This window comes from Mastacembelus armatus, chromosome 12 (genome assembly GCF_900324485.2).
Source record: "Mastacembelus armatus chromosome 12, fMasArm1.2, whole genome shotgun sequence".
Taxonomy (NCBI): domain Eukaryota; kingdom Metazoa; phylum Chordata; class Actinopteri; order Synbranchiformes; family Mastacembelidae; genus Mastacembelus; species Mastacembelus armatus.
Window position 1 is genome coordinate 8,881,858 of NC_046644.1, and position 11,574 is coordinate 8,893,431.

An 11,574-nucleotide genomic window follows, 5' to 3' on the forward strand; every position below is an offset into this window, starting at 1 on the left:
GTTTTGATGCTTGTGCTTGAGTTTCTTTAATATATATGTTAATATCAAAAATGTGCATTGTAGGCATCAGGGTCAGTCAACAGAACATGTTTCTGCTTATTTTTTCAAAGTGTTTCTCACTTTGAAACAATAAGCAGCAGTTCTCCTTTTGCCTTCATTGTTTTAATCTTGGCTTTAATGGTGTCATCCATTGCCTGCTGGCAGCGTCTCTTCTTTCTCATCCCATGTGCATATAACATGTCTGAAGTGGCCAGGCTGAGCTCGGCTATGGCTGCTGTACGGGAGATTGTGCTGCTGTCCTTGTCTGTGGCCGACGATTCACATCCTGCAAAGTCAAACAGCCAGCTGCTGAACTCCTCTCCCTCAGGCAAAAGAATAAAGAAAAATTACAAAATTACAACCTGAGAGCCCAGAGTAAAGGCCTAACCATGGATATTAAAAAGATGCTCCATTGATTTTATGGTTCTACCCACCCTCTCAATTTTATCTTATTCGAAGACCGTCATCCAACCCCCCTCCGTTCGTTGCCTGGTATTCACTGAACCTCCTAAGCTTTTGCCAGTGGCCAGTGGTAGGTGTGTCCAGCACCACAGCCTCACACAGCAACAGTGACGGTGGGCCCGCGGCTGTGAGCCCAGCACACAAGCTTAGCCAGTGTGTCATTAGTGGTGTGAACTGGGTCGGACATGATAGGAAAATTGTTGGTTATCAATACTTTGTCTGTTTATCAATAGTATTAACAATTTAATTTACTTTGTAATAACTGTGTAGAAGACATTAACTCTGATTAGTTAATAAAAACACATCATTCAAAATGGATCGTCCATGAGTCTGACATCAAATACATTTTCATTATAATGTATTAATTCCAGTGTGGATGAGCCTTACACCTACACAGAACAGAATGGACAGACCTTCAGTGTCATATTAAATTCATATAAATTATAGATTTTACACACATACTATCCATGCACATACTGTATAACCCACACCCCTGCATGTGAGCATGTCATTACTTCAAAGTACAATAGAAACATTATCAAGGAATAAATAAATATTTTGCCTATAATCAAACATATGTTTACAGCCAAACCTAAACTGTATCAGTCAAACAAAGACCCCATACAATTAACATATGTCATATTTACCTTTTTTTAATTTAAATATTTCACCTGTTAGTTTATGTAGTCTTCATTTTCTAAGAGTCTGGAAGCAACTATTTAAAAAGGTGCAAATAATGTTTGATTTTTAAAAAGTCGTAAATATTAGATCATGGTCCAGCATTTGTGTAATCATTACAATCGTGTGAAATCTAATTCCTGACATCCAACGTGAAAATTCGCTTTCGGTCGCTTCATTGCCAGCAGCTGGACAGGAGGAGGAACTGTCGTCTCCTGTCACTGGGTGATGTAACACTGACCTCTAGTGGTCGAAGTGGGGAAACGCACAGTTATACTATATTATATTATAGTATATTACAAATAAAAGTGCATTGTGTGTAAACAAATCTGGGTTCTTTTCTGCCAGGCCTTGGGCAAAGCAAATTCAAGTCCTGTTCTCAAATCTGCAGTTCATTTTTAGTGGAGCAGTTTGTAAACTTGATGTTTTCCCCCTAGTCCAGTTTATTTTCACGTGGAGAAAATTCCAGGTGAATAAAGTGTCACGTGAGAACTTTCCTCAGCTGATTGATTATTACCTGGTCACTTGGGATGAACAAGAATGTAAACGCAGGAGCAGGATCCGTACTCTGTTAATTACACTTCAGAAACATGTCTTGCAAATATAATACAGTTGGACACTGTGGAAAGAAGACATGCAGCCTGTGATCGACGGGGCGAATACTGAGCCTGTACCATGCTGTACTCCTTGTACTTGATCCGGATCAAGATTGGATCTTGTTCCCATTGCAAACAAACCGCCCCAGAGTCCATTTGGTGCTGGACTGAGATCGCATCCATTAATGGGTCCGGTCTGACCAAAGGAACCACTTCAAGGGGGGAAACGACACAGAATTCAGTTAATCCGGATTAAACAAGGCAGGTGTGAAAGATGCTTTTGAGACCTTGATTGGCTTTCAAAGTAGTTGTGATATCACAAAATCAACTTGTACATGTGTGCTTATTTTTGGAGTGCACATAGAAAGCCTCGAGTCTTGCACCATCCATGTAGCCCTGAGGTGATTGATGAGCTAAATTTATAATCAATAGTTTCTGTTTCTCTCTTGATTTGGAGGCATCTTTCAAGTCAGTTGCGTGTACATGTGTCATGTGAGTCCTACGATGTGGCTTTAAAAGGAACTTTTATGTGGCATTTTTTTCCATGTATGAGTTCAGTGACTTGACTGAACTTGCTCCGGGCTCCACCCTCCGTTAGTCAGCCAGTCTACTGCTGCCTTTAAGTTACAAGCATCCCGGATAGCAGGCGAGGAAAAAAAGGACTTTCCCCGGCTCTTATGTGGACGAGTAAGCAGCCGTAGCAAGTTCGTCAAATGTAAAGTTTAATCGGCATCTTGTCTTGGGGGACAAAGACAGTTTTTCTTGACATTGTCCGGCCTGGATCCAGTTCGGCATGGAAACAAATGATATTTGAACCCGCAGATAGGAGCGTAGAGAGAGGAGGTGGGTGTCGGATACAAGCCTGTGTTTCTCATATTCTTTTATGCATGGATCTCTGATTTTTTTATTTTTTTTTTAAGCAGCCTGGTTTTGCTAAAGGTTTTGGAGAAAATAAGCCAGAGTTTTTGCTTCTGTACTGCCGCTGCGTGACCTCAATCTCATCCACGTTCCACAGAGATCTTAAAAGGTTTTATCCGGGAAGAAAAGCAAGTTCCCGAGGCGACTCCACAGTGGAAATCCAACACAAACAGGAAAAGACAGAAATATTAGTGACGTAAAAAATTATGGCATTGAAGGCAAGAGTCTTGTACGATTTTAACTCTGAAAACCCAGGGGAGATCTCCATAAGGGAGAACGAGCTGGTGACTCTGTTCAGTGAGGAGGAGCTGGAGGGCTGGCTGGAGGGGGAGAACAGCAGGGGGGAGGCTGGCCTCTTCCCTGCCTCCTACGTGGAGATAATCAGGGACCACATCACTGCCAGCTCCAACAACGGCTTGTCCTCACTTAAAGTCAAAGCCCTGCCACCCACCCACTCTCAGAGAGGACTCGGGGCCGGTAGTGGTGGAGACAGCTTCCACACCAGCCAGGGTAGTGATGACGACTGGGACGACGAATGGGATGACAGCTCTCCTGCGACCGATGTGCCTCAGGGTCTTAGCAGTGCACCCCCATTGTATCCGGTGACCACCTCCTTGCCTGGGCGGCGTGGGAGCGCACAGCAGCATCAGCAGCAGGCCAAGAGCTCGGCGACAGTGGGGAGGAACCTCAACAGGTTCTCCACTTTTGTTAAGTCCGGAGGGGAGGCCTTCCTGCTAGGGGAGGCCTCTGCTTGCGTGAGGGATGGAGACAGGATCTGCGTGGTAATGGGGAAGCATGGGCCTGAGTGGCAGGAAGATCCCTACCCATTCACCTGCACCATTGACGACCCCACCAAGCAGACCAAGTTCAAAGGCATGAAGAGCTACATGTCCTATGGCCTCACCCCGACACACACCAATGTTCAAGTCAACCGCAGGTACAGGCTCTCCTCCTCCTCCTCCTCCTCCTCCTCTTTCTTCTCTAGGGGCTCATTCATTTCTTCACCAGAGCCTCGGGCTCTGTACACTTTAAAATAAATGTTTCTGTGGTTCTTCCTGTGGCCACGATTGTTCCCACAAAATGGCAAAAACATAGCAGACATTGGCCTTTTGCCCTCTGGAGTCCTCCGGAATCTCCCCTTTCCTTTCTTAAATTCCCTCTGCACGTTTCACATTGTATTCCAACATTTTAAACACAAGCTCGCTTACGTTTCAGTTTCCACTTGGTCTGGTGAAAAAAAGTTCTTAGATTTTTCTCATCTTCCTTTTCACTCTTACTATATTTCCTTGCTGTTTACCTCATCTCCTAAATCCCCCCCTAATACCCCACCCTCTCCTCTTGTTCTTCCCCTTGTTCTCCTCTTTCTTTGTCGGTGCAGGTATAAACACTTCGACTGGCTCTACGCTCGGCTCGTGGAGCGTTTCCCGGTCATCTCAGTGCCGCACCTGCCGGAAAAGCAAGCCACCGGACGCTTTGAGGAGGATTTCATCTCCAAGCGGAGGAAGGGTCTGATCTGGTGGATGAACCATATGACCAGTCACCCCGTGCTGGCACACTGTGATGTTTTCCAGCATTTCCTAACATGCGGGGCAGATGAGAAGGCATGGAAACAGGGCAAGAGGAAGGCAGAGAGGGACGAGTTGGTCGGGGCCAATTTTTTCCTCACTATTAGGTATGTGGTGCAGAGAATGGGGGTTCATACCCCGTGTTAGAGTCAGCATAGGACTGCTGCATGATATACATTACTGTTGTTTCCAGCAGCTTCAGGGCAATTGCAGGAATGTTTCATTGATTCAGGTTTGATGCAAAGGACTTGCAGTCCCAGAGCACGGGCGTCTTTGCAAAGTTTCCATTTTCCTCCAGCTTTCCAGTCATACAAACTGCTGCTACAACAAAGATGATTCTCATCACATTATCACTATTAAACACTTGTTCTGCATTTATATACAACCACTGACTATCAAGTTCTAGCCCGTTCGATGGCGATTGTAAAATGCATTGTGGGAAATGCAGTTAATCATTAGCTAAAGTAGAAGTAAAACGTGGCGTTTTGAAGGGAATAAAGGAACACCACAACAGCAAATTACAACACATCTTTGCAAAATTATAGATGTACACTTTGCAGTGTACAATTTGAAACTGCTAGTTAAAACTACCTTTAGGGAGTTTAGCAATCAGCTTTACTCAAGCTTGTGGTGAATTACATCATAGTTTTGTATAAGGTATTACACTTGTCCACCCACTTTATAACAGTGTCAAAGTAACAGTGCCATTATTTTCCCTTTAGCAAGACACTGTTATCTGTTTTCCTTGTTTCAGTGTGCTATAAATGAAGGCTTTTGTGTTAGGAAGTATCTGGGATGAACAGAGCAAACCAATAATCTAATCTCATATGTGTGTAATAAAGATGATGTAATGTGTGAGTAAAATTTTTAAGGACATTCAAAATAAAGCGACAAGATCTAAAATGCTTGTCTTTTTTCCACTTTTTGTATTAGCACACCTGATGTCCCGCTGGACCTTCAGGAAGTCGAGAGCAAGATTGAAGGCTTCAAAACCTTCACCAAGAGGATGGATGAGAACATTGTGGTGGTGAACACTACCATCAATGAGTTTGCCCGCAAACAGATGGCAGGTTTCAAGAAAGAGTACCAAAAAGTCGGACAGTCCTTCAAACTCCTGGCGCAGGCATTTGAGATGGACCAGCAGGCCTACTCAGGAGGCCTGAACAAAGCCATTGCCTACACTGGAGAGACCTACGAGGCAATAGGAGAGCATTTTGCAGAGCAGCCGCGCCATGACCTTGATCCCATTTCTGATCTGCTGGACCTTTACAGAGGACACCTGGCCAATTTTCCTGACATCATCCATGTCCAGAAAGGTGGGAAAATGTGTGTGTGTGTGTGTGGTCATGAGGGCTCCAAATCCAGAACCACTGCATTTTCAATGTGGCATAAATGTAAAGGACTTTGTGACAGAGTGACCAGTGAAGTGTGTTTACATGCACAAGGCAAATGATCCCTATTGACTGTCATAGATACGCTTTTGTCTTTGTCTTTTAATGAGTCTGAACTTAACACACTTACATATTAAAACCTGAAGAAAGAAAGACCGCAACAGCGATAAAAGTAAGCAAAAAAAGTTACATACTGACACAAAAATCCAATAAACCTCAAGTACGCTTGCAAGAAATTAAACAGATGCAAGACCAAGCATCGTTCTGTTAATTCATGCAATCCTCTGCAGGGTGGAGAGAGTCAGACGTGATGAGTTTGAATCATGGCCTCTTGCTCTCAGTTTCCATGCATGTAATTTGAAACAAGCACATCACACATTTATTTATTTTAACTTGCATTAAAACAAATAATTAATGATGCTTCTAAAAGCCATCTAGCCCCACAGATTCCCAGACAAGTTCTCTATGTCAGTATAAAAGCAGAGAGTACACAAAGACCGAGATTCTGACTGTTTCCTAACAAGGGCAACATCTGTTTTCGTTTACTGAACTGTAGTGTCATTCTGGGTTGAAAACTGAACCCCATGGCCGGTCCATTGTAACACTCTGGGTACTGTGAGATCCTGTATTTGTTCATTTGAAAACACACTCAAACAAACGTGTACAAAAGACTTGCAGAGGAGTTAGCTTGTTAGTTCCCTCCAGGTTGGGAGGAGGGAGTTGCTCCTGGCACGCAAAGCCCTGACGTTTGCCAAACCTAGAGGCACTGTTTCTATAGTCCGTTGAGATCTGTTCTCTAGATACAATCACAGCTCCAAACTATGGAAACACAGTCTGAATCCCAATGGTCTCCGTGACTGACAGGGCTTCACCTACTTTAAATAACACGCTGTGACAAATAACACATTGTTGTATGTGCCCCAAATGGCACAAACATGAACATTTCCCTTACTTCATATTTTGAATTGCTTATACTAATGGATCATAATGACTTATGAAAACTGCAGTGATAAAAACTTTGCCACTGAGACCACCATTTACTCAGATTTTTACTTATCACAGACAACAGAAATTATTTTACCACATCTTAAACTTCAGAAAAGACCTCAAACTTAAATTTATAGGAATAGTATATAATGGCCAGACATCTACTTTCGAAAGATCTCGGTGGTCATCGTTCTAACTGTCAACACTGTTTTCATTTCTCAAAACCTTAGCTTCCAACCAATTATCTGTTTAGCCTAAAATTTCACATTAAATCTGTCAGAGAAATTAAAGTACAGGCTGAGTAATAATGTCGCTGCTGTCATAGGAATGTCTGAATACTACCCATTACCACATCTCAACAATGCAAAGTATGCACTATTGTCTTTATTGTGAAATAACTGTCTTCAACCAAATTTGGTCAGTTTATTAACAGTTGTTTAGGTGAGGTGTCCTCAGTGGGAGAAATCTCAGAGAAACCTACTTTTTTTTTTTTAAGCTTTTCTCCTTTTTTTCTCAAACACATAAATCACTGGATTGCACTCAGCATACCAAAGATAACTGCAGATATTTTACATTTTCAAAGACATCAACCTTCACTCCTCCCTTAGCAGCTCTACATTCCTCAAATGTCTATATCATGTAGTGCAGAACAGTTTCTTCAATAACACCCAAATTACAAAAACATGGCCACAGTGTAGCACATAAAAAATGCAATGTTTAACACTTAACATGAACACGCTTAACACGGTTTTCATGACCTAACTGACCTTGTACAATAATCTCTGACTGCAATAGCTCTGTCTGCTCAGTCCAAAAGCTACATCTGATCTGAATGAGTGGAGATTTCTGGGCCTCTTGTCCTGTGTTGCCCTGGGACTGTAGGAATGCAGAATGGAGTAGGATTAGTTTCCCCTCCTCCTCTTTTCTTATGCCTCTTCTCCTCCTTCCTCCTGGAGCTTGAAGACAAGAAGGAAGAAGAAGAGGGGAGGGGTGCGTGTGTACTTGTACTTCTGACTTTCTGAGTACCATCTTGAGCATAATTTTATGAGTGAGGACATTTTAACCGGTCCTTGCTTTATCAGACTCCTGTTTGATCATTAACACTTGATTTTAGGGTTACGATCAGAATTAGGTTCACCTAAGGGTTAGGGTAAGGATTGCAGTTTGGCATTTAGTTGTGATGGTTTGGGTTAGGGTAAGGATCATTGTACTGTGTCCATGAGTGTCCTCACAAAAATGGAAGTACAAGTATGTGTGTGCGTGTGTGTGTGTAAGAGGGGTTCAGTACAAGTTTCCCACCAGCCAACAGCACAAGAGCTCAGATTACAGCCACGTAATCGCCTTGGCAGTGAGGAGAGTAAAGTTCAGGTTGATTTCTGTTTGTTAGTACATTTGAAAAGGTATAGAGCATGTTTTCAAGGTGTTTGAGATAGACAGATCTTGCAAGAGATACTGTTATGAGGTCAGGAGGTTGAGTCATGCCGGGCTACCAGCTAGATCGTTATTTCCTCCACACGGTGCCTTTTTAGAGAAGTTCCTCTTCATCTGTTTTTCGTCTGTATCCAAACTGTACTACCTCTCTGAAAATGTAGTTACTCTGAACTAGACAGTGTGAGTCACAGCTCACAGTGTTGGGTAACGTCAAGGAAATCTGGAAAAAGTATGAATAATCAGCTTATTTCTGTAGTATGAAAAAAAATGTCATGATCAGATTGAGGTCAGCTTGAAGAATTTAGTTTACAGGAAAAAAACCATTGCTCCATACATGTTTTTAACAGTAGGGTTTACTAGCTTATTACTTAGTTTGAAGGTTAAAAAAAAAAAACTGCCTTTTGCCCTTTTCATTTCCTCTTTTCTTTTAAAGTTCGCTCCAAATTCATGGCATAACTTGTAAACCGGCTTTGTATACCTTTCACACTTAATCAACCTTCTCCATCTCCCTCCCTGTCCTCTTTCAGGTGCATTGACTAAAGTGAAAGACTGTCCAAAGCAGGAGGGTGAGCTCCACAACCGCTGCAACATCATTTCCTGCGCCACACTAGCAGAGATCCAACACTTCCACCGCACACGTGTACGGGACTTCCGCTCGCAGATGCAGCACCACCTCCGTCAGCAGATTGGCTTCTTCCAGAAGATCACCGCCAAGCTGGAGGATGCGCTTCAGAGATATGACGAGGACCAGTAGGAAGAGATACAAAAAAGAGATAAGTTGGACCAAAAGGGCCATGATGAAGATGAAGAGGGAATCAGACAGGGATGATTGCTGGGTTTGTCGTACAGTCAGGAAGAACATCTCATCATTCTTTACAAGAAAGAACCTTCTATTGTGATGGATCTTGGGCCTGATAGTAGTGCTGTAAGAAGTATAGCACTCTAGAAAAATATAGACCAGCGGGCCTGTGGAACGAGAACTTCCTGGACAGCTCTGATGAATGCACTAGTAACAGGGATATTGCTGACATGTTGCATCTCAGTGGGACTGCACAGATCTTAAAAACAGCTGCTCTCGATATAATAGGGCCGTCTGTCAAGTCCAAGTTTCATGGTCATGTGACCTCTGCATCTCTCCACTTCATGTAAACCCTGCATTCAGGAACACGGTAACCCAACACAGACGCATGTAGATATGAAACTCCCTAAATGTAAACTGGATGTTTTAATGTCTGAAAAAGACTTGATTTAAAAGAAGTTAATCTGTTGTGTCTACATGTTATTGTTTCTACTTGAATTACCCGCTCAGTATTGTTTTAATGGGACGTGGCAGTATGCAAGTGATTGCGAATGTGGAATGAGTCAAAGCGAGCATGTTCTACACTGTTGATTCAGTTTAATAGGTGAAATCTGACCTACTTCTGATTTCTAACATCTTTTGCACAGCTGAGACACTGTCACATCTTCACTAAATACATTTTGAAGCTCTGTAGTTTATGCAGTCCCTGACAATAATGAAAAGAACTGAATTATTTTTGACTCTAGTAGCTGTTTCATTAAAAGGTGGACAACTTTCCTTTCAGAGGTCAGGCTTAGGGAGCAAACACTACACTACAATGAAGGTGTTGTCTGTCAAAAGTGTTGAACACACTTCTTACAATTTAAATCCACAGTGTGTCGGCTTTTTTGTGTTGTACCATATTTCATATTCTTCTGAGGGTATGTTTTTATTGTAAAAGTTAGACAATCTGCATACGTTTTGCTTTTAACATCATATGTAAATTGCTGTAATTTTATTATTATCCTACAACTTGAGGGCACCAAAGTTGGAAATTTTCAAATTTGACATATGGTGGTTTTGAGGACGATTGTTCTACGAGTAAACTGTTGTTGTGAATCCCTAATGAGTTATTGTAGTTTTTGCCAGACTAGGACAAAATCCTGTACGGATTTCAGGCTTTCTTACAGTTGCTAACCCTACATTTCTCAATATTGAGGTCTCTACTCTGCAAAGAGCGTGACTATTAGAGTAGTTCCTGAAATGAATCTGTGGAGACTGCAAGATGAGAACATATCGCACAACCTGAAGTTGCGATCTGGTAAATACAGTGGTAAGAAAAAGTATGTGAATGTTTAGGTATTGCCCCATTGTCTGTGTTAACTGGTTGTCAATTGGTATGACACAGTGTGCTTCATCTAATAATATACAAAAGTGACCAATTTTACTGTGTTTATAGTACAAACCCATTAAACATTCACAGTGCTGGCGGAAAAACAAGTGAACTCTTGTATATAAGGTTGAGCTTCGTCTGGCAGCAGTAACTTTAAAAGAGTCTTTCTGGTAGCTTGAGAGCAGACTTGCACAACATTCAGAAGGAATTTTGCATACTTTTTCCAACCTGACAATGTTTGTGGGCTATTACTTAAAACAGATTGTTTGTTCATAATTGTAATTTCTATGAAGATCTGACCATATTTTAAGACGCATTTATACATAAATGTAGATAATTACAAATGGTTCACCTGCTTTTCTTCCCACTGTATGAACCAAATATGACACCAATTGTGTAACTCTGACAGTGACGTTGAATGCGTTGCAGTGTTGCCGTCTCTCAATATTTTTGATAAATGTTGTAATTTCCAGTGTGACTTAACATTTCTTTTTCTAGGATTTTACTTTACACAGCTTATAGGAGCAGACCATCACTTTGGTTGATGTTCTCAACAGAAAGACACTTGTTGAACAGGAGTGATATTGTTTAACACGTTTAATGTAGCACAGTGGGAACGCATTGCAGCAGATATGTGAAATTAGAGTTTAAATCAATTATGTATCTGTATTGTTGACTGCTTTTTCAAAATATAACTTATAGTTCACTTAAGTTGTTTGTTTCTTTCAGTGTTTTGATGAATATGTGGCTCACAGTTTAAAATGTATTCTGTGTATTTTCAGTGCAAAGTTTTCTAAAAGAGAAGTGTGTTATCACTTGTTTTTCCTGCGGAGGCAGCAGCAGTCCAGTCCCCTGATATCTGACACCAGAGTTCACAGACTGCAGGTCAAATTGCAGCTGCAGGCCCTTCATTATTTAGATATGCCTCAGTCTGTCCTCTCAGTGTTCATTTGGTTCTTTAATGTGATTATTTTAATTGAATAGTTGTTATTTTAATTCAGCTAATCTTAAAGGAAACTCCAAAGATGAGTTAATTTATTTTGACTTCATGCAAAAACAAAGCTCTTCTACTAATCTGTTCTCTAAATGCTGCATCAAATCTATTAAGTTCTAAAACTCAGAGCAGGCTGGTTGTTCAGGCTGGGTATTTCATAATTTTAAATATTTATTGCACACGCACATGGATTCTTCATTGAAACCAGATTTGATTATTTCTAGGTTTTCTAGACCTGCAAAAGCTTAAAAAAACCCTCTAAACCACAAAAACCTGACTCACAGTCATTTATGTAGAGCATGCTCCAAGTATTGTGATGTATACAAGGGTCAGTACCCATTT

The 11,574-nt window shown here is 41.4% G+C and overlaps 1 protein-coding gene across 2 annotated transcripts; it reads left to right on the forward strand.

The window, feature by feature from the left end:
- The first annotated feature begins 1,122 nt into the window (after positions 1 to 1,122).
- On the forward strand, positions 1,123 to 10,949 carry LOC113124506 (sorting nexin-18-like). 2 transcript variants are annotated; one of them, XM_026297439.2, is made up of 5 exons: positions 1,123 to 2,618; positions 2,699 to 3,630; positions 4,072 to 4,365; positions 5,192 to 5,574; positions 8,595 to 10,949. In XM_026297439.2, the coding sequence occupies exons 2-5, from the start codon at positions 2,900 to 2,902 to the stop codon at positions 8,819 to 8,821; spliced, it is 1,635 nt and encodes a 544-aa protein (XP_026153224.1). In that variant the 5' UTR covers positions 1,123 to 2,618; positions 2,699 to 2,899; the 3' UTR covers positions 8,822 to 10,949. The 2 variants fall into 2 exon arrangements, with proteins under 2 accessions (XP_026153224.1, XP_026153225.1); XM_026297440.2 differs by having other exon boundaries at positions 2,791 to 3,630.
- Positions 10,950 to 11,574: the final 625 nt, after the last annotated feature.

Coding starts and splice junctions, on each gene's coding strand:
- LOC113124506 (XM_026297439.2), top strand. CDS start 2,900: ATGGCATTGAAGGCAAGAGTCTTGTACGATTTTAACTCTGAAAACCCA. Junction 3,631..4,071: donor AATGTTCAAGTCAACCGCAG/GTACAGGCTCTC, acceptor TTGTCGGTGCAG/GTATAAACACTTCGACTGGC. Junction 5,575..8,594: donor CATCATCCATGTCCAGAAAG/GTGGGAAAATGT, acceptor GTCCTCTTTCAG/GTGCATTGACTAAAGTGAAA.